The sequence below is a fragment of the Kogia breviceps genome, chromosome 1, assembly GCF_026419965.1.
Source record: "Kogia breviceps isolate mKogBre1 chromosome 1, mKogBre1 haplotype 1, whole genome shotgun sequence".
Lineage (NCBI taxonomy): Eukaryota > Metazoa > Chordata > Mammalia > Artiodactyla > Physeteridae > Kogia > Kogia breviceps.
Genome location: NC_081310.1, coordinates 105,335,576 through 105,355,874, shown reverse-complemented (window position 1 = coordinate 105,355,874; position 20,299 = coordinate 105,335,576). Strand labels below are relative to the sequence as shown.

At 39.7% G+C, this 20,299-nt stretch overlaps 1 protein-coding gene across 9 annotated transcripts in view; it reads left to right on the top strand.

Moving 5' to 3' along the window:
- PLPPR5 (phospholipid phosphatase related 5) overlaps positions 1–20,299 on the top strand; it is a 124,052-nt gene that overhangs the window by 20,510 nt on the left and 83,243 nt on the right. For 5 of the 9 annotated variants that reach the window (XR_010841795.1, XR_010841793.1, XR_010841791.1 and 2 more), the window contains one exon: positions 18,260–18,379. The exons of the other annotated variants lie outside the window; for them this stretch is intronic. Coding sequence is in view for 2 of the 5 variants with exons in the window: in XM_067040348.1 (XP_066896449.1) it covers positions 18,260–18,379 (120 nt within the window). In the remaining 3 variants the exon portion in view is untranslated. The remainder of the gene's footprint in view (positions 1–18,259; positions 18,380–20,299) is intronic. 9 annotated transcript variants of the gene reach the window in all.

Sequence of the window (20,299 nt, the reverse complement as noted above, 5' to 3'; positions counted from 1 at the left end):
GTAGAGTTTCATGTGTATTTGTTTAATCCATCCTCAAATGTATGCTCAGTTGTTTGGTAGAGTGTCTATCATAGAACATTTTATCTTTTGAAGACCAAAACACTGTAATAAAGAGACATGATGAAGAGTTTCCTAAAAGCTCTGCTCATATTTAGTTTTATATTTCTACCTTAGAGAATCAATCAGATGTGCACACTAAGTAAATGCCTAAAAATCTATACCCGCGATACACTGGCAGCTCTTCCCTCTGGCTCCTCTGAAAACCCAGGACCTCCCGAGCCATCTGCAGTTCTGATGGACCAGGGGATGTAAAAATAGAATGTAGCCCCCTGATATCTAACAGAAATATAATACAAACCATATTTTACAATTTTCTAGTAGCCACTTTTTAAATTAAAAATATTAAAAAGAAAACAGGTGAAATTAATTTTAATAATATATGTATTACTTAACCCTGTATATCCAAAATACTATTTCACCAGGTAATCAATATAAAAATTTATTAATAAGTTATTTTCCATTGCTTTTTGTACTAAGTCTTTGAAATTCAATGTGTGTTTTACACTTAACAGCACATCTCAGTTTGGACCAGCCACCTTATGAGTGCTCAGTAGCTAAGTAAGTGCCCAGGGCTATTGACAACCGTACTGGACAGGACAGACATTTTCTTCTTGTTATCTTAAAGAAACTTAGTGGTTTCCTAGACTATTTTTCCTCTGATTTTAGGGGATACTTTTGAATTGATATATACCATTTTGAGTTGTACTCCAGAAGACACACCTGAGTAGATTTTTAAAGAAGTGTTCTCAAATTAACAAAGACTTGGTTTACTGTAACTGTTTCGAATATGATTTTTAAAACGCTTCTTAAAATAAAATACTCTTTTTCATCAAGGTTAAGAAATAGAGAAAGATGTGAAAATATTAAAACACTTCTGAAGCTTAAACTTGGATCTGGACATATTACAGATTTCCCTTCCGTGAATCTTGCAGTGGGAGGAAAAAATTCATTGCTGTGTGTGGATTCTCCCCCAGTCACCTCTTCCTTTTGCCAGTTCTTTGTATATGTTGAAGTATGTGGAGAAAGGTTATTCAAGGCGTCATTAAGACATTTTTGCTTTTTTTTAAATAATAAGATTTTGTCTTATCATCAGCACACATGGTGGCAGCAAATGCCCTAAAGACTGCAGTTCTATCATATGTATCTTTTCTTTGTTTCATTCATTCATTCATTCATTCATTCATACATTGGTTCATACAACGCTAAGTGCCAGACCACTTGCTGGGCATGGAGGTTAAACAATGAAAAGGCTCTCACAATGTAGTGGGAAAATTGTGTCCAAAAACCTACAAATATTAACACATGATGTCCTTCACTACCCTCAAGAGGACGTATTACTTAATCTTTGTTGGTATGATAGAGTTTGGGCCCAGATGTCTTGGAAATGGGGAAGTGTTTCTCTTTTCCTTTACTTTTATTGAAGGTGCTAATTATGTTAATGTTCCTGGGTTCCAGCCAATCCTTTTTCCAGGCAAATACCCCTATCCAGCGAAGCTTATGTTCATGTTTATGCTCAGTTATTAGAGCCATCAAACCAGTCTGCATAGATATCAAAAGAAGTGAATACTTTACTATTTGAAATTACACATGGGTTATATTGGTACTTTTACAAGTATTGCCACCAAAATATCATTGTTGACAACTTTATTCATACTGCAAATACTGGCAAAAAATATACTGTTGCAACGTTCAGTTCATCTGTGTCTGTGGATCGGAGCTTCTCACTGCTTCCTGTACATCTCCAAGTACATGAATCACATGCCATGATTTTTGTTAATGGAGGGGCACACTGCAGAATCTGTTTTCCTCTAGTGCCAATTTACAAGTGTTCCCACTTGCCAGGATGCTCTTTGCAAAGATGAGATTGGATACAAACACCTAATGCCGTGTATCAGGACAGGTGAGGCTGAGAGCCATTCTGTAACCCAATAGAAGAGCTGGGGCATGGGAACAATTGAAGAATGGACACAGAAGGGTAGACTACCCCAAGGGTGCTCTGGGCATCTGGTCTTGCAGCAGAACATGAGCTATGGAAAGAGGACTTACAGAAGATAGGAATTGTAGGAAAGCCTGCATCAGGGAGGCCTATGGGGAATAGTGGCATGTTCTGGTATCGGGCAGAACACATCTCCCAGGAATCTAGGAGCTGGCGGGTGTGGGGAAAAACCTGTTGCTAAGTTAGAGAATAGGGCTTTAGCCACCATGTAGGGTTAAGCAGAACTCCACTGCTTGGAAGACAGAGGGGGACGGAAAGTCTCATCCATAGCGGCACTGGGGTGCTAAATAGGTGACCAAGGCAGAGACTCAGGAGCTGGGCTCATCCAGCAAAGATCAGGCACAAAGTAGAAATTGCATTTCAGGAACAAGGCATAAATCTCGTTATCATATATAGGCAGGAGTGTTCAACCTGAATTAGCAGTAGAGACTTGATATTGAATCACAGAGCCTGTGCTATAGTGGTGTAGTTCTCTCCTGCCTAAAGTCTGAGTTTTCAGAGATCAGGGAGAGCTCAGCTTAAACTTTGGGGACAAAGGGGAAAGAAATATACTCAAGTGACCCTGGTTTTGTGAAGAGAGTCGGGGAGGGGAGGTACAGAGCTAAGAATGAACTAGGCTGAAACACTGTCATCCATTTCAGAGTCCCACCTTCAACTCCTCACCAAATTGATTTCATTATTTAAATTGAACCCATTGTCAGGTCATTTACGATTAGACTGGGGAATTGCTCTCTTGATTCAGCTAACAAGGTTTTGTGAAAGGCAGAGGCAATGTGAAAACGTTTTCTGCTTTCATCACCACCAAACGCTTTCTTGGAGGTCACCACCACCAACCTTCTTGTTTGGACGTTAAATTCCTCCACTTCTTTGCAACACCGAACACAGCTGATCAAGGACCCCCACCCCCCTGACATTATCTCCTCTCCTGGTTTCCTTGACGTGATCATTTTCTTCCATCTCACTGACACTCCTGCTCTGTGTCCTTTGTTGCTCCTCTCTGTTTCCCACTCCCCAGTCGTAGGTGATCTCAAAAGGTACCCTTAAGCTTTTCTTTCCTCTGCTCTCCTCTCCTCATGATTTGCATGTGCCCCTTTGCTTCCCCACTGCTCAGAAGCCTGGCTCATTACCTGGAAGGATTACTGCAACAGCTAACTTAAACTGGCTTTTCACCCCTCTCTGCAGTTTCCTCTGCTTCCAGGTTGATTTTCCTGAAGCACAGGTCTGATCACACTACTCCCCTGCCCAGAAATTTTACAGCCTCCGACTGTGAACAAAATTAAGTACCAGCTTCTCACTTAGATCTCAAGGCATTTACATCATGGTCCTAAGATAATCTCCCATTAGGCCCCCATATCTAGTCTGCATTCCAGCCAAATTGGCCCACTTAACAGTTTCTCAAGGATATCCTATACGTTCCCTCCTCTGAGACTTTATTTATATTCTCCTTTTGCCCTATACCTGTGGTAACTACATGTCTTGGTTTGTCTGGATCAGTCCCGGTTTATTCCTATCGTCTCGATAATAGTATTACTCAGCTCCCGTTTCACACTCAGAAGTGTAGCAGTTTGAATGATAGATTATATGGTCACCCTACCTATAAAGCTCTTCCTGTTCCTTCTCTCTGTCTTATTCCTCAGTCTGCACTCTATTTAACTTTGCTTGTGGTAAACATAGCCCTATCCTTTTAAGCCATGTGCCGTATTAAAAAAAAAAAAAATTAACTTTCATGAGATTTACTTTCTCACTCTCCACCCAACCATCACCAATTTAATGTATTCCCTTCCTATTTTCAGCCCCTACATTTACCAACATGGTATTGTAGTTGTTTGTTTTTAAATGTAGTTATTTGTATATTTTAAATCCTTCATAGTAACTTACAACTTCAAGACCTTATTTTTTGTATTGATTAGATTACTTTCATCTGTAAATAACAGAAAACTCTGACTTAACCATTTAACAATAAGGAAAATTTATTGTATCACATAACAGAGGGTGCCAAGTTAGGATGGCTCAAAAATGACTAATTTAGTATCTGAGCAGTGGATTAAAAATCCACGTTGCTCCTTTTATTAAATGCTTTTTCAACATCCTTGGAAATGATTGTATGATTTAATATTTAAATTTAGTAAATTGTGTTACTAGACTATTATCACTGCATTCCTGAATATAATCAATCTGTTTCTCATTGTATATTGTTCATACTGCATGGATGAAATAGTTTTGGTAATGCTTATTTATGAGGCGTACATTAATATTTGTAGATAAGTGGTTTTAAAAAATCATTGAATTCTTTTTTTTAAAAAAAGATCCAGGTTTCTCTTCTCTTTCCATTCTGACATACTATGCGTCTACTCCGCTCTTGCTACCTCCGCTCACAATTGCCCAGTGGCCACCCTTGTTCTAGAAATCACATGCAAACGTGATGATGTCTAGAAGAATATTTCTTCTGTGAGTCTCTAAGCAAGAATCCCTGTTACAGAAGCACCCATTCCCAGCAGAAGTCACCTCATCCCTCCTTGGGCAGAATTTCATTACATGCCCAAGCCTAAACTAGTCACAGATGAGGCCATCAGGACTTGACAAATCATTCATCCCCTGAGGTTGAGGTGGCCCTGATTTCTCTGAAGATCATGGCCATTAGGGAAGGTTGTTAACAGAGCAAAATCAAGGCTCTGTGAGGAAGAGGGATAGTTACCACTAGTTAGGCAAGCAACAGTATCTGCTTCATATAAGTTTGGGTTTAATCAGTATTTATTAAATAAGGTTTTAGTTTTATTTCAAGATATGAAGAATTTTAATTCACTTGAATATTCTAATGCTGTAATGAATTATAAATACTGATCTTAAATAAACCTTTAAAATGATCAGTACTGCACATAGCAGGTTCGTTTCAACACTGTTTTGCTTAAGTTCATACGGAGAGATTAGAATTAAGACTTTGAAAGAAAACTTGATTGAGATTTTAATAGCTATCTAAAACTGCTGGCCGGAACACTGTGCTCAGAATTGCTCATTAAGTAGAATTATTTCCCGTTGCTTTTTTGAGGGAATGTTTTTCTGAGTATTTGAGTGCTATATTCATAGGATTCAAATACTCATAGGATGTCAACTCTCTGTTAACAAATTTACCTTTTGGCACTGAATTGCAGAATTCTCAAAATGCCTGCCAACTATGAAATGTAATAAACAATGGGTCAAAAAATTATGATTTTGAAATGTCCTGCAGCATCAAGAGGAGTTGGAAAGAGAGGCTGCTGAATGAGAATCCTCTTCTATACCCATGAGAGGACTCTTGTTCTTTCCACCCAGGGTCTGTTCAAGCCCAACACCTCCCAAGATCCTCTGTGGGTAAATCTGGTGGAAGCCAGAGAATTTGGAGGAGTTCTTGTGTTCTTTGCACGGTAGTTAGTACTGTACTCTGTAAATGGGGGCTCGTTCAACCTTCTGAAGTGTTGTCACCAGTTTCCACACGGATGGTCCCAGTGAGGAGACCCTAGGGAGCCAGTACCCTCTGGGTCAACAGGAGATGGAGCCAGCATTATTAACATGAAAATATTCCATGCAATAAAAAGGATCAGAAAGACTCATTTTATTTCTGAATGAAACAAAGGACAGAACAGAGGAAAACGGCTTCTAAACCCTTCATTGGATATTGCTGCTCAGAATTCTGGACCTTGGTGCCAGAGGGCTTCGAGCTGGCATTTTATGTTTTCAGAAACCCTCTTGTTAAGTGCTGAGATGTAATGACTCTAAATATTTTGACAGCCTGCAGTAGGACTCAGGAGAGAGGCAGAATCTAAGATTATGCCTGGCTTGGATATTTGAACAAGTTTTCTGAAGGGTAAAGGGTCTGGATAAGATCGAATTCCTCCCAAGTGTAAAAGTCAAGGATTCTTATCTAAGCGCAGCTTGTTTACATGCATGTTCAAATATATGTCAAAGATAATCTGAAAAAAAAAAGTTAATCTGAATCTCAGGGGAATGGTGGTAGGGAAATAGCATAGAAACTGAGTAAGCTGTGTATGGAAGAGATAGTGGACTTCAACGTCAGACTTTTTTTCCCTTAATAATTTGAATGAATAGAAACATTTTTACATCAGTCCTATAGGCTTCTACTGTTCTGTTAAACTCCTGCAAATAAATATATAGTCATTATTCTTTTGAGAAATAATATGAATATATGATTTTTATTCAAAGTTTTTAAAATAAACTTCCTGCTAATATTATCTGAACCTCCCACCAAACTGCGCCATCACCAGTATTTCAAATGACATTTCGGGGTAACAGGCTGATTCTAAAAATAAGATACAGGAGGCTGGGAAGACATTGCAAAAATTAATATTCCCAGCCGCACTGCACTCTGCCTACCCATACAGACTGTACTCTTCGTTTGAATGCACTTAACTGTTCGTTAGAACATCTTATCTATAAGCCTCATCTAGCTTTTTTTTTAAGAACAGATTCCAGTATTTGTACTTTATTCGGAAAAGTTAATTGAGGGACATTATATTCATAAGTGCTGAAGTTCAGGTGAAAAACTTTGCTAGACTTTTCTTCCTAAAATCAAGCTAAATAATAAAAAATATCACAATGTCAAGTTTGACATTAAGTGATAAAGTAGGTTCATATGGATTTTATAAAGTGCTTTGACTACATTCCTGCAAAAATCTTTAATGATGAATATAATATTAAAATTGGAGTTACACTGCCTAGATTTGAATCTCAGGTCTGCCATTAGCTATGAGACCTTAGGAAAATTACTAAACCTTTTTGTGCCACAGTTTCCTTATCTGTAAAAGGGATAATAATACCTACCTCATAGGGTAGTTGTGAGGACCATATCAAATTGATATATGTAAAGTGTTTAGAACAGTACCTGGTCCATGGTAAGTGCTATATATCACTTTTTAAGACGACAACAAAGAGGGTGTATTTATGAATTTGTATTTATGTATGTATTTATGAATTTATATAATAAATATGTATCATAAGCTTAAATTAAGGGCATTTGGGATAAATAATCAGTTTTCTAAAATGCATTTTCTGTTATATATTGGAAAACCTTACACTGGCTTGCTTAATAAATTCAATGGAATCAGAACTGTTAGGGTTTCACATTTAAGTTATAATTGTACCTTTTCCTAATAGGCTGGGAGCAATAAGCTGGAAAGTTACACGTACACCAAATACAAGTGAGACCAGACTGCAAAATGAGCTTATGTTTCAAGATTCATCTCATTCATTTATTTTTGGGTTTCAATCATGCTAGTCTTTGTACATTCTCATCAGCATTTTTAATGACTTGGTAAAGTAGAAGCATTTCCTGCGTAATCAACATTTATTTTTCCTGAGAAAGTATTTTAAAAATAAAGTCCTTCAAATGTCTAGTCTTTTTTTTTTTTCAGTAAAAATGAATGGCCTTAAAAGACATTTGTCCTGGCAGTCTGTTTAAAGATGAAAGAAATGAAAGCCAAGAAAACCGGAAGAAGATGGCCTCAAGGGAAAGATCTGTATGATGAATTTGAAATTGTAGAGAATACTATTTCTGCTTTCCCAGGCAGAGCTGTCACCTCAAAAGCCTATTTTCATCAAAAGAGAGTGTTACTCAGAGTATCAGAGTTTAGTCTGTTGAATGCATATTCCCTTAATGCGGGTAAGGCACTTGAAGGTGACCACTAAACATCCAGTCCTGTTGTACAACAGAAACTTACATTTTGGTCCAGGAGAAATCTTAACCAAACAGCAGTGTAGATTCTTCGAACTACCAAAAAAAAAAAAAAATTACTGTCCACTAAAGACAGTAATGAAGGGTTACTACATTGGCTCAGGTCCTGAGATTATTCTCCCCAGATTCAGTTGCCAGCAGGCATTCCAAGGAAGTCCAGTAAGGGAACGTATAACTCGTCTGTACTATAGAGAAGAAATGTCATTCTTTCTTAGCCATCGATTGAAAAGATCAGGTAAATCCCACTATCCTTCCCTGGGCGCTTTTCTGCTACACAGATACATCTCAAAACACTACTTAAAAGCCTCTATTTCCCACCTGTGTCATTTTTCAGAGTAATATTTTTCTCTCTCATATGAATTATTACTTGGTCTCTTTTGTTTTAGACATTCTTCTCTCCTCTTCCTAATAACTAGGGAAGTGGTGAATGAGTTCATCATTGCTTTATAAAGTTAGCATTTCTTAGCTTTACTTTTTCTAAGGAGCCCTAATTCTTTTATCCAATTATCATAAATAACTATACTAGTGAATCCTTCCTAAATGTGAATTTTTCTCTTCTTAAAAAAAAAAAGACGTTGCTTTTACTTACTCTGCCTAGTGTTTCTGGGATACGACTCTACCAGGATTGTCCCTAGAAGATAGATTGCTAAGACCAAATCAATTTCAGAAAGTTAACAGTTTTCTTTAACAGTTTGTCATGCTTTGGGTTATGTAGGAAAGCTAATAGGGAGGAAATTACACTTTTAAGTGCAGAAGGTTCAGACAAGAAAGCTTTAGCTACCAGACTTTTCTTCCTAAAATAAAGCAAGATAATACAACTTTACAATGTCAAGTTGAACTCCAGAACTGGACTGCATGGAGCTGAGTGAGTCCTGACTTCCTGACTTATTACCTGAATGACCTTAGATAAGTCAGATAACCTCTCTACACCTTAGTGTCCTCATCCATAAAATGAAGACAGTAGAATAATACCATCATAGGGTAGCTGGAAATTATGAATCTTGATGTGCTAATGTGCACCGAGAGTCTCCAGGAGGGGTTAGAGTTTGCCGCTTTTAGCTGATTTTTTTTTTGATCCAGGAGTCTCCCCCCAACCTCCCTAAACAAACAAACAAACAAACAAGTAAACAAAAAAACCCTACTTTACATCCTGTTGAACTTAGTTTTAGAAGCACTGACATAGGGACATTTAATTACTGCTTGTGCTTCAAAGGCTCATTTCTAAAATCTCCTTTATCTCCAGGTCCCAAAGAATAAATTTTCTCATGTTGCTTTTTTATTGTTGATAAGAACAGGGGAAATTAATTCAAACATGTATTTTAGAAGAGCTTGAAGGCAAGCTAATAACCCGTATACTAGTTTTTATTAATTATAGGCTAGCTTTTCTGAAGAATGACAGGTACACTATAATCGTACTGGCCTACAGATTTGTGAACATGCAGAATTCGACCCTATATGTTAAAATTTTTAAAAAACACTACAAGTATGCAAAATGAATTTATATTACAGTGCTCTTATAATTCATTTTTCTCATAGCTTATGTTCACTACATTTATATGAATCGTTGGGCAAAGTATGGATATCATGTAAAGTTTAATTAGCAGCTATTATTTTAAATAGGAAAGAAGTTTTTTTAATGGTTTTCACAGGCGTCTAGTTGTTAAAAAAAGACAAACAAGAATGAGCATAGCATGTAAATCTGTGCCTTGTTAGGCAGACCATGTTTCCTTTTTCTGCATCCTCATTGCTGCTCCCCCAACCCCCTAACACAACACACGTATGCACCCCAAGATTAGTGGCAGGACTTTCATACTATTCCAACTTATCAAACCATTTTATTATGCTATTCCAGGCATCCCAGATTCCCTTACCACAAACACTAACCCATCACAGATCTGAGCTGGACAGATTCTTCAAGGTCATCTAATGATAGCTAAAATGTGCTTGGTGCTTACTCTGTGCTAGCTCCTGTTCTAAGAAACAGTTAACTCATTTAATCTTTACCACAGCCCATGATGCATTATTTCTATCATCTTTTTTTTTAATAGATGAAGTCACTGAGGCAAGGAGAAGTTATGTGACTTATCTAAGGTCATTCAGCTAGGAAGAGGTAAAGGCAGGACTCAATTCCAGGCAGTCAGGTTCTTGAGCCCATTACTCACTGTACTGCCTTGGAGACACAGACATGCCTTTCCCGGGCTTGGAGCAAACATTCCGGGTAGCATTTCTCCATCCTCTGCTCTCTGGTCCTCAGGCCCTAGAGAGTTAATACTGACCCCACTGCTCAGACTGGATCCCTTTCTGCCAGGGTGTTTGCTCCCTCACATACTCGGGTCCTCAGTCAGCACTTACTCCTTATCTCACCCCTTCTTTGTTCATTCACTAGTATTACTTGTGTATGGCAGGGAGTGGCAGGGAGGTTGGATGCTTCTCCGATGTCCTTCTGCGTGCCAGCCATAGTGAGAAGTGTGGTGAGTAGACTCTGAGCCAGCAAATGAGCGTGACCTGCTGGGGTGCTGAGCACTGGGTGGCCTGTCAGGGTACTTCATCTCTCCAAGTCTCATGTAAAACATCTGGAAAGTGAGAGCATTGGATCTCTTGTTATTTTAGGCTTCATTTAACCTCTTCTACAATCCCACCCTTCATACAATGCCTAGAATAGCTCTTTGCACAGTACAAGTATCTAATAATTATTTGTTCACACAAATATCTAGAAACCCCTTTTACAAAATGTCCCTGACAAATTTAAAACGTGGTAATCAGGAGTTTTAGACTCCTTAAAATAGCCTGTAGAGAGCTGGAGGGCTTATTAAAACACTAATGGCTGGAACCCGTGCCCAGAGTTGCTGAGTCAGTAGGACTGGGGTGAGGCCCGAGTTGCATTTCCATCAAGTTCCCAGATGCTGCTGATGCTGCTTGTGTGGGGACCGTATCTGGGAATCACCGCCCATAGAGCACTCTCAAAAAAACATATCCCTTTCCTCTGGTTTTCCAATTAAAAATGATATAATAAGATTGTCTCATCCATTGGGTGGTTTGACAGCTGTCATGTGTCTCTTATCCCCTGCTATCTGCATTTTAACAGGAGTCTCTTTTTAAAGACTACAAACCTTAATTCACAGGAACAAATCTCGTTCTTGGCCTCCTCGCCTTCTATCTAAGCTACCTTTGACCCACTGTTGCACTAAATCTGTCCTCTCCCTAAGGTATTAGGGCCTCCTTGTTGTCGCACACCCACATCTTAACCACTGCTCTTAACATGTAAAGACTAAGAGCATGGGCTCAGGAGGTGGGCTGCCTTGTGTTGAGAGGTTGGTTCCTTACTCTATATCCAATCCTAGACACTTTCTCTGTGCTTCATCTGTAACTGGATTTCAATAACAGTACCTACCTCATAGGGTTGTTTTAAATATTAAATTGGTAAATATTTGCAAAGCACTGAGAATAGTCCCTAAAACGTTGTACATGCTATGTGTTTTTGAAATCGTTTTTCCCCCACCTTTATTGAGATATAATTGAAATATAACATTGTGTAAGCTTAAGGTGTACAGCGTGTTGGTTTGATACATTTTACATTGCACAATGATCACCACTATAGCCCTAGCTGACACCGCCAACCCATCACATGATTACACATTTTTGTGTGTGTGGTGAGAATATTTAAGATCTACTCTTTCAGCACCTTCAAGTATATAATACAGTATTTTTAGCGATAATCACCATGCTGTATGTTAGACCCCCAGAAGAGGTTAATCTTATAACTGGAAGTTTGTGCCCTTTGACCAGTATTTGTCCATTTCCCCAACCTCCCAGCCCCTGGTAACCAAACCACCATTCTACTCTCTGTTTCTATGAGTTTGACTTTCTTTTTTTCTTTTCTTTAGATTTCATATATAAGTGATACCATGCAGTATTTGTCTTTCTCTGTCTGATTTATTTCACTTAGCATAATGCACTCGGGGTTCATTAAAGTTGTCACAAACTAGGATTTCCTTCTTTCTCATGATTGAACTCCATTCTGTACACACACAAACACACACACACACACACACACACACACACACACACACATCTTCTTTATCAGTTCATCTATAACTGGACACGAAGGTTGTTTCCACATCTTAGATATTGTGAATAATGCCACACTGAACATAGGAGTGCAGGTAACTTCTATGTCCTGATTTCAGTTCCTTTGGATAAATACCCCTCAGAAGTGGGATTGCTGATTATATGGTAGTTTTATTTTTAATTTTTTGAGAAACCTCCATACTGTTTTCCATAGTAGTTGTACCACTTTGCATTTCCACCAACAGTGCACAAGGGTTTCCTTTTCTCCATACCCTATCATACACTTGCTATCTCATATTTTTGATGATAACCATTCTCACAAGTGTGAGGTGATATCTCATTGTGGTTTTGCTTTACATTCCCTGATAATAAGTGATAATGGAACACCTTTTCATGTACCTGTTGGCCATTTGTAAATCTTCTTTGGAAAACTGTCTATTCAGTTCCTTTGCCTACTTTTTAATTGGGTTGACTTTTTTGCTGTTGAGATGTGTGAGTTCTTTGTATGTTTTGGATATTAACCCCTTATCAGATACATGATTTGCATATATTTTCTCCCGTTCCATAGGTTGCATTTGCATTTTGTTGATTGTTTCTTTTGCTGTGCAGAAGCTTTAAGTTAGCTTTTATTATATATTAAATGTTTCCCAAATTTACCTCTCAGGTATCACCTTCATGATTTCTATCATGGTTGCATATCCCCTCAACTATCATTTATTTTTTCTTTAAATCAATGTACTTTGCTAACAAGTTATTATAAAAGAAAACTTGTATTATTACTGTAAATGGAACACCAGTATCACTTGATAAATAGAGGGTAACCATAAATTAAATACAGTGAAAACCAATGTTTTTTAATTATAGCCAGTTATTTTCTGCTGAGTACTCTGAGCCTGAGACTTATTCCCTTTTTATGAAAAACAGGTAAATTAGCAAGTTCTAGCTGCTGTAACAAATAAACCGCCACATTTCACTGGCTTCATACACTAGAGTTTTTCACTCATGTAACAGTCCAGTGCAGGGCTGCTGATTCAGGGACCTTGACCCCTTCTGTCTTGTGGGATCAACAACTGATGGACCCAGAAATCTCTCTGCTTCCAGTCAACAGATGCAGGGAGAGAACATGGAGAAGTCACCTGATTTTTTGCCTTTTTGGTCTGAAACTACCATAGGTAGTTCATCCTTTGGTGTAAATCACCTAGAGGTGGGTGTGCAGCGAATGTTGGTCCAAGCTAGGTAGCCACTTCCCACAGCTACTTTATAGTATGAAAGTGAGAATACAAGTTTTTGGTGGTTAAATTATGAAACATAAACAGGTTATAGCAAGACATAGCCATAGTTTCTGAATTGCTGGGAGGGATTGTGCAACTACTTCTTCACTAACTATATTACTATTTTAGTTCAATTAATTCTCCTCTCTCCTAACCTCAATTTCACTCAGAAACTGTTCCAAGAAGTTAACAACTGCCTTACTTAGAGAGAGTGAAATCCATATATACGCAGAAGAAACCTGTTTCTCTGTATCATCATGACACAAAATTAATGAGCTAGTACCCAGTGTAGTTTTTACCTCTTAGTATAGCTTAGAACTTTCCTTGGCTAGATGGGAAATGAGCTTTGTCTCTATATATGTCTGTATAATAACCAAGAATGCAAAATGTGGTTGCTAGGAACCTACATATGAACCCGGTACCCTCCTACATTTTAAAACTTAACTGTGTGCCATTATTAAACTTTTACGATCTAAAGTTGTTATTATTATTTGACATATATTTGAAATGTGTGAGACACATGCCCAGTACCACCACACTGATTACATGATTTCTGCTGCTGTAGTTATGATGTTATCATCCTGGAAAAAACTTCTGTATTTTGTCATGAAGAAGTAGGGATAACAGAGGGTCAGCCCCTGGAAGCTGAGGTATGAGAGCAACATTATGTGCTCATAACAGAGAAATTCATACTTAGTGATTTATGATTCACACCTGTATTTTTGTAGGTTGCTTTCATCAGCCACGTGGAGCATTTTACTCACTGGTGAACGTAGTAAAAGATAAGAAACAGAACTGAATACCAGATCTGTGTTCAAAGATGAGATGGAGGCATTGATGGGTCATTTAGGAAGGGGGACTGTATAGGCCCAGCTCGATAAGCAAGGTAGGGTTCAAGCAGCTTCATAATGTCAACACTGAGTTCAGTAAAGCATGATGGAGTGACTCAGAGGGTGGTGTATCATAGGGAGCATATAGTACTTCATTTTGGTTGGTCAGTGGACTGTAGGGCTTCCAATTACAGGTTGGGTGAGGTTCAAGAGCACAACTGTTTCCTCCAAGGAGGTAGACTGTCAGGGTGCGGTGGGGAGGGGACTGTGACTCAAGAAACAGCACAGTTGCTCAGACACAGCTCTGAGAAGCTGTGACAGCCCTTCAGTATCAGCTCCTGAGCCCTTGGTGGGCATCTTATCACATTCCAGATATATTGTCATGGACCACAAATGACAGCAACCTTCCATGGAGGTTGCTTGAGGGCTTCCAATGGAACTGGGGGAACAATGGCCTGCTCCTCTCTTAGCAGGGGAGGCGTGATAGTGGGATGAGGTTAGTGAGCCCAGATGAGGGGAGCTGGAAGGCAGATGCAAGAAATGAAGTGAGGGTTGACTGCTGTGTTCTTACTGTGCCAGCCTACACCCCCCTCTACCAGTAGAGTCTTTTTTTCTTTTTCTTTTATTTCCCAGTGAATGGGGAGCTTTTGCTGAGGTGGGGGAGGAATGCCCCCAGTGAACTGCTGGCCCATGGGAAGCGGGTTGATTCTCCCCGCCAGAGCCACAGGTGTCCTTCCCGATGTTCTACTCTTTTCTCATTCTCTGTAGCCCGCTGCAGCCTGTGGCAGGCAAGAGGAGGGGCCGTGCTTCCTCTTGGTGGGTCTCAGTTAACACTGTTCATCATCTCAACTCTCTCTGGAAACAGCTTTCATTTATAAGTTCACAGAGAAAGGGAATTTTATCAAGGAAAACTACAAAGCTTTTAGCCTCTCCATCTGTGGCTTCCATGCCCTTGTCCTGTCATGTTTCCCTGTCTCCCACTCCCAGGAGAGAAAGCAACCAATTATGTTCTTTCCCCAAGGGCTGCTTTGGGAATCTACTGAAAATGGCAGCCAGTGACTCCAGATTAAGAACTCCTTCTTGACAATGGTGAGAAATGACCAAAGCACCAGGTCCTCAGTTACACATAAGAACCTAATGCTTGCAGTAGAAATATGAAGAAATTTTCCTGGAAAGAGAACCTCAAAATAATACTGGCAGAGTTAGAAAGGGTGGTGTGAAGGCTTTTTGGTCTTTGTGGGAAGACTCGTGTGTGTGTCAAAAGGATCAGGAAAGTATTTTTTTCTATACTCAGTTCTCTTACATCTGGAGATTCCAGGAGTTATAAAAGTGCTTTGTGCCCCAGCACCTTTCCCTTAAAACTGTAGAAATGCTAGGAGTATGGTGGGACTCCAGGATGAAACCTGAGCATTGAGGAGTGTCAACAGGGAGCAGGGGACTGACCTGGCTTAACCTGGAAAAATTAGAGGAAAAGCTTACACATTCCTAGGTAAAGGCTGCGGTCAAAATAGCTCTCAATTTGGATTCAGATTCTGGTTGTGCCAGTGAACAACCATGTTTGACTTCTTTATTTCTCTCTGGGTTGGTGTGATTGTCTATTAAGGGCCGATTGAGCTCGATTTCATTCATTCATGCAGCCATTCATATTTATTGCCCATCATTGTGCTTTAATATGGAAATATAAAGATAACATTATACAATCCCTGTCTCAGAGAAGCTCTCAATTGAGTGGAGGAGACAGATGTTACTGATACTTGCAAAAGCATGTGTAAAGTACCATAATAAATATACAAAGTGCTATTGGAACACAGAGAGGGAGGGAGGGATGGGTTGTACCAAGAATACAGTTGTAGTAGAGTAGGCAGTATGTAAATCATGTCTTAAGAACAGAGCTGCCTACCATTGCCTATCATAAGCGTGGACCATGTATACAAGCCAGAGTGTATGGGAGTGCCTGGTGTGTTGGTGAATGAAAATGTTTAGCTGTGACTGGAACATAACATGTCTGGAGGCTTGTAAGGGAAGCTGAAAAAGATGGGTTTAGGCTCACCCGTAAACAATCTCTTGCAACAATTCCTGTTACTCCATTGGCTATGAAGACACACGGGAAATTGTAAACAAGAAATTTGGATTGCACACAATTTAAGCAGGGAAAATGCAAGCACAGAGGTGAGATCTGAGGATATAAGAGCAATACAAGAATATTAAAATATAAGAGCAATAGAGGTTACCAATTGATAGAGAGAGGCAGAGGAGGGAAATGAAGGTTTCAGCATGGTGTGTAAGGGTGTGAGAGTTTTAGCCTGTGTGTCCAAGTTAGACAGGAGGTTTAGGGTGGGAGACTGGAATTTCACTTTGGATGGGAAGGCTTTGAGGCTTCAGTATGTAGATCTGAGCATGCTGAGATGTTGCTATTTGATAGGTGGCTGGAGACCTGCATCTGGAGCTCAGGGGAGAGAGAAATATTTAGGACTTGTTACGGTAGCAGGGGTTGGTAAAGCCTTAGGAGGAATGAAATCCTCTAGGGAGGGCTTCTGACAGGTAAAGATAAAAAGAACCTGATAAAATCAGGGAACATAGAATTTAGGTCTGCAGTTCACTGACCAGAGCCTCTACCTCCAAGACAAACTCAGTCCACTTTAGCCTTATATTCAGGTCAAGTTGAGAGCTACAAGGAGAAAGGCTATCTCCTTTCCTCTCCTAATACTGTCTTCCCCATAGGGCTTCCATCCAAACCCTCTACATCTGTCTAAGAACTATCCTTCTTTGAAGCGTAGTAAGAATCACGCCCTGTCTTTCTTTGATGCCATGTTAATTTGGGTTCTTCTAGAAGCAGGTACCAAATGTGATTAGATATATACCGTATATTTATCAAGGGAAACACTTGTGAAAGATAAAAGTTGCAGGGTGGTAAACCAGAGAAGGCAAGGAGAATCTTCAGACTATGATGGAGGGCTGACCTCTGTGAAGGAGAGGAGGAAGGAAGGAGGATTGGATAGGAAGCACCTCAGAGTACAGCATAGCTCCAAGAAAAGCCAGAATCATGGGGAGTCTATTCCACATCTTAGAGGAACAGACTCACCTGAATGCCCCCACCATGCCTAGCCATTGCCAGGAGGAGCCTGCAGGAAGTGTGGCCTCAGCAGGGACTCAGTATTTGATCCAGAGGAGTGACAACTGGGAACATCAGACCGAAAGCCTGCCCAGAGCAGGAGATCCTAGTGACACATTTCATGGCCACCATAGATGCCCTCCGTGACTCAGTGACACTTCCTAAATGTTCTACTGGCACTTATTGTCCAAACCAGTCAAAACTCAGTGCTTACAGCCTTGCACCATTATTAATCATCTCACCTTGTGTCCGCCCAACTAGATTATAAACCCTTCCTTAAACATCAGTGCAGTGTCCTTAACTCAGAGGCATCCAGGTATTCATCGTAATAAGAATTGTGTTATTTTCATTACTTGAATTTATCTGAGAGTTGTAGCAATGGGAGTTTTTGCCTTAGGAAGTTGGGATGAGGGAAGTTAAGGAAGAATATGATTTGGATGAGGAGTTCCACAGATGTCACAGTGAGGGAGGGAGAACTAGAGCATGGGAAGTGGACATACCCACTGCAGGAAAGCAGACACTAGGGCCTAGACACATGAATTTGATGAGATGAAGTCCAGGTAGGCAGACAGAAGCCAGTATCCAGAGAACATGGTAGAAAGTGCTAGTCGAAGGGCAAGAACTAGCACGGAGGAGGTCCAGCAAGATATAACGGATGGGAGTTTGAAGTAGACATCCCTGCAACTCTCTTTTTTTGAGAACTAACCTTTCTACCCACCAGGCAGTTTTCGTACACCATATCACACCTTCTTAACCTTGATTAGTTGGACCGAAGAGACACCTGTCTCAAGCTGAACCTTCTGGGAATTTTGAATCGGATTTCAGTAAATCTAATTAGTTGAATTTTCCTTGAACTGAGCTGACATGTTGAAGCAGGGCTCTTGGAGACTGCTGGAGCACTCGTGTACACTAGGAAGCAGGCGAAGCGGCTGCAGAAAGACAAGAATGAGTCAGGCATTCAGAGACGAGCTGAGATGAGAGACAGCATGACTCCAGAGAAGAAGAATGAGACTGAGAGAGTAGTTGCCTGGACTCCTGAGAAATTTCCATCCCTGAACCAAATCCTGTGCCCTTTCACACTAGGTTCTGAGATAACCCACCAACCTTAGAATCAATTCCCTATTCTTCTTAATCCAGTTTGAGTGGGATTCTTTTAGTAGCAGCCAAATAATATTGACTGAGACATTGTTTTGACAGATATGCTTAAGACACAAACAGGAAACTCAGAAACATGCAATGTGCAGGGATACAGACAAGCAAGAGGTTAACATTAGGAAACCTGGGAAGAGTATCCCGGACAAAGCAGCTTTTAGTCTGGTAAGTAAATGGGTAACCAAGTCAGAGACTAAACATACAGGATCTGCTTATAGGAACTAGGGTAGAGGGTAGAGACTTCATCACAGAACAAGGCAGAAAAAGGTGGTTATTAGGAGTCAGGTAAAAGGTCAGAGGCAGACTAAGACCTTCCGATCTATTGAGGATGGGATTCATTCATGCATTCAGTAAGAATTCTTGGGTAGCTACTACAGTCTAGGGAGTTTAGTGTGTTAACAGACTGAGGTGTGGGTTCAGTGTGCTGTGGGGTGGAGCCAACCCGGGAGTGGAGACCCCATGATACCTGCTGTGGAGAAGAGAAGGCTCAGAGGACAGAATCGGGGGGCATCAGTCAGCTCATGATGTGGAGTGGATGATAGAATGTTAGAATTTGGAACATTCTGGGGTAAAACAGACCTGGAAGAAGTTGGAACTGAGAACTCAGAAAATAACTTCTTTCAGGGAGCAGCAAAGAGGAAGGTAGGTCATGAAAGAGTGATTCAGAATGGGAGATAAGAAGGTGTCAGTCACACAGCTTGTCTATTTGTCAGTTTCTTCTAGGACCCTGGTGGCAGCTGATGAACCCATAAAGAAATACCTGTTGTGCCTGTTTAGGCTGACCTGCTCGACTTTGCCCAAGTTAAAAATTTTAGGAGGATTTGGAGAGCTATAGACTCTAGCCTTTCCTAATTCAATTCTACCTTACCAGATAGGCAAGAGTAGATTCCTTTAAAGTAATTCAGATAAACAACTTCTGGTTAAACTTTGAACCCTCACATACTTCGAAGAAGAAATATAGTAGAGGAAAAGGAAGTAGAAGGAAGGATAAAAATTAAGAGATGCCTCATAATCTGTTGCATGTATTGGGATAAAATTAGTCAAGCACTTAATCTCTTGTGATCTCCTTCTCTACCTCCCACTCATAATTTTGAATATCTGGTAATCGTAAGTATATCTTTTCACAAAGACCCCAAAATCACTTCTCCAGTGGATGTCAGAGACTCCCTATATAGTGCGTTATTTAACCTTGTAAGATGACATTAAAAACTAACCTAAACAGTGACAAGTTAGGAGACGTGCTATTGGCTCTGGTTTCTTTTCTCATAATTATTTCTAGTGTGGTTGTTTGTGGTATTAAATAGAGTCAGATCTAGGGCTGAGTCAGAAATTTCTGCTTGGCTTCTGACTGGCCTTATGAGGATCAAATCATTTAACCTCCTCAAGCTTTCATTTCCTTATCTGTAAAATGGTATTATGACACATGACACTTGTTCTAATACCCTGCTGGGTGATTTCAAAGACCATGTATAAAAACTAATGAAATGGTACAAACACCAGTGGAAGGTAGCCAGGTCCTTTCATAAATCACATAGTTGAGTAAAGAATCTGTATCAGAGCCTAATTTTCTCCTCACTAGCTCTGTGGCCTTTGACAATTCATTTGAGTTCCAAGTCTTGTTTTTTTCCCTTGTCAAAGAGGTATGATAATATTCTCTGTTTCATATAGTTTTTATGAAGATTAAAATGACATATGTATACTAAAGTATAAAGAATATATTAGTGATTACAATAATGTCCCAGAATAGAATAATGATATTATTTTGATTATATTTTCTTGTTATAAAAGTATTAATATAATTTTATATTAGTATATTTATATCAGATCCTTTCAAGATTATTTTCCTTTTTTTTAAATAAAAGCATTCTTTTTTTAAAAAAATGTTTATTTAGTTAGTAGTTATTTTTTTATTTGTTTGCACCGGGTCTTCATTGAGGCATGCAGGATCTTTGTTGCGGCGTGCGGAATCTTTAGTTGTGGCCTGTGGGATCTTATAGTTGCAGCCTGCGGGCTCTTAGTTGCAGCATGTGGGATCTAGTTCCTTGACCAGGGATCGAACCCAGGCCCCCTGCATTGGGAGTATGG